Source organism: Penaeus monodon, chromosome 30 (assembly GCF_015228065.2).
Source record: "Penaeus monodon isolate SGIC_2016 chromosome 30, NSTDA_Pmon_1, whole genome shotgun sequence".
In the NCBI taxonomy this organism is placed as follows: Eukaryota; Metazoa; Arthropoda; class Malacostraca; order Decapoda; family Penaeidae; genus Penaeus; species Penaeus monodon.
This window is the reverse complement of record NC_051415.1, coordinates 23,961,019-23,961,387: the sequence shown is the minus strand read 5'-3', so window position 1 is coordinate 23,961,387 and position 369 is coordinate 23,961,019. Positions and strand designations below refer to the sequence as shown.

At 37.4% G+C, this 369-nt stretch overlaps 1 protein-coding gene across 1 annotated transcript in view; it reads right to left on the bottom strand.

The window, feature by feature from the left end:
- LOC119592660 (intraflagellar transport protein 140 homolog) overlaps positions 1 to 369 on the bottom strand; it is a 20,093-nt gene that overhangs the window by 11,289 nt on the left and 8,435 nt on the right. Inside the window, exon 5 of the mRNA XM_037941572.1 lies at positions 6 to 148. Coding sequence (XP_037797500.1) covers positions 6 to 148 — 143 coding nt within the window. The remainder of the gene's footprint in view (positions 1 to 5; positions 149 to 369) is intronic.

Genomic DNA, 369 nt, shown 5'->3' with positions numbered 1-369 from the left:
CAAACCTGAGGATGACCCAAGAAAGAAATTGAGATTTTCCCTGGCATTGCTTCCCAGCCCAAGGCGCTTGTGTCCAGTCCTCGGTCTCCAGGAACTGAAGATGTCAAGGGCTCTCTCATCTCCACTTACAGCAGCCCGGGCAAGCCCACTGGAAGGTGATTTAGGAAGCTGTTAAATGCGACTAAATACAAAAAATAACAAAATGTTGAAAACCTTATTCCACTAACCTTAAACATCCTAAGTAACTGTAATATGAAAATATTATAGATGATTTAACAGATACTGTCTTACTACTCAATATAAAATTCTGCATCCTATCTCACCTAATGTCACAATGATCTATCTATATTTATTTTTATATTTAATATA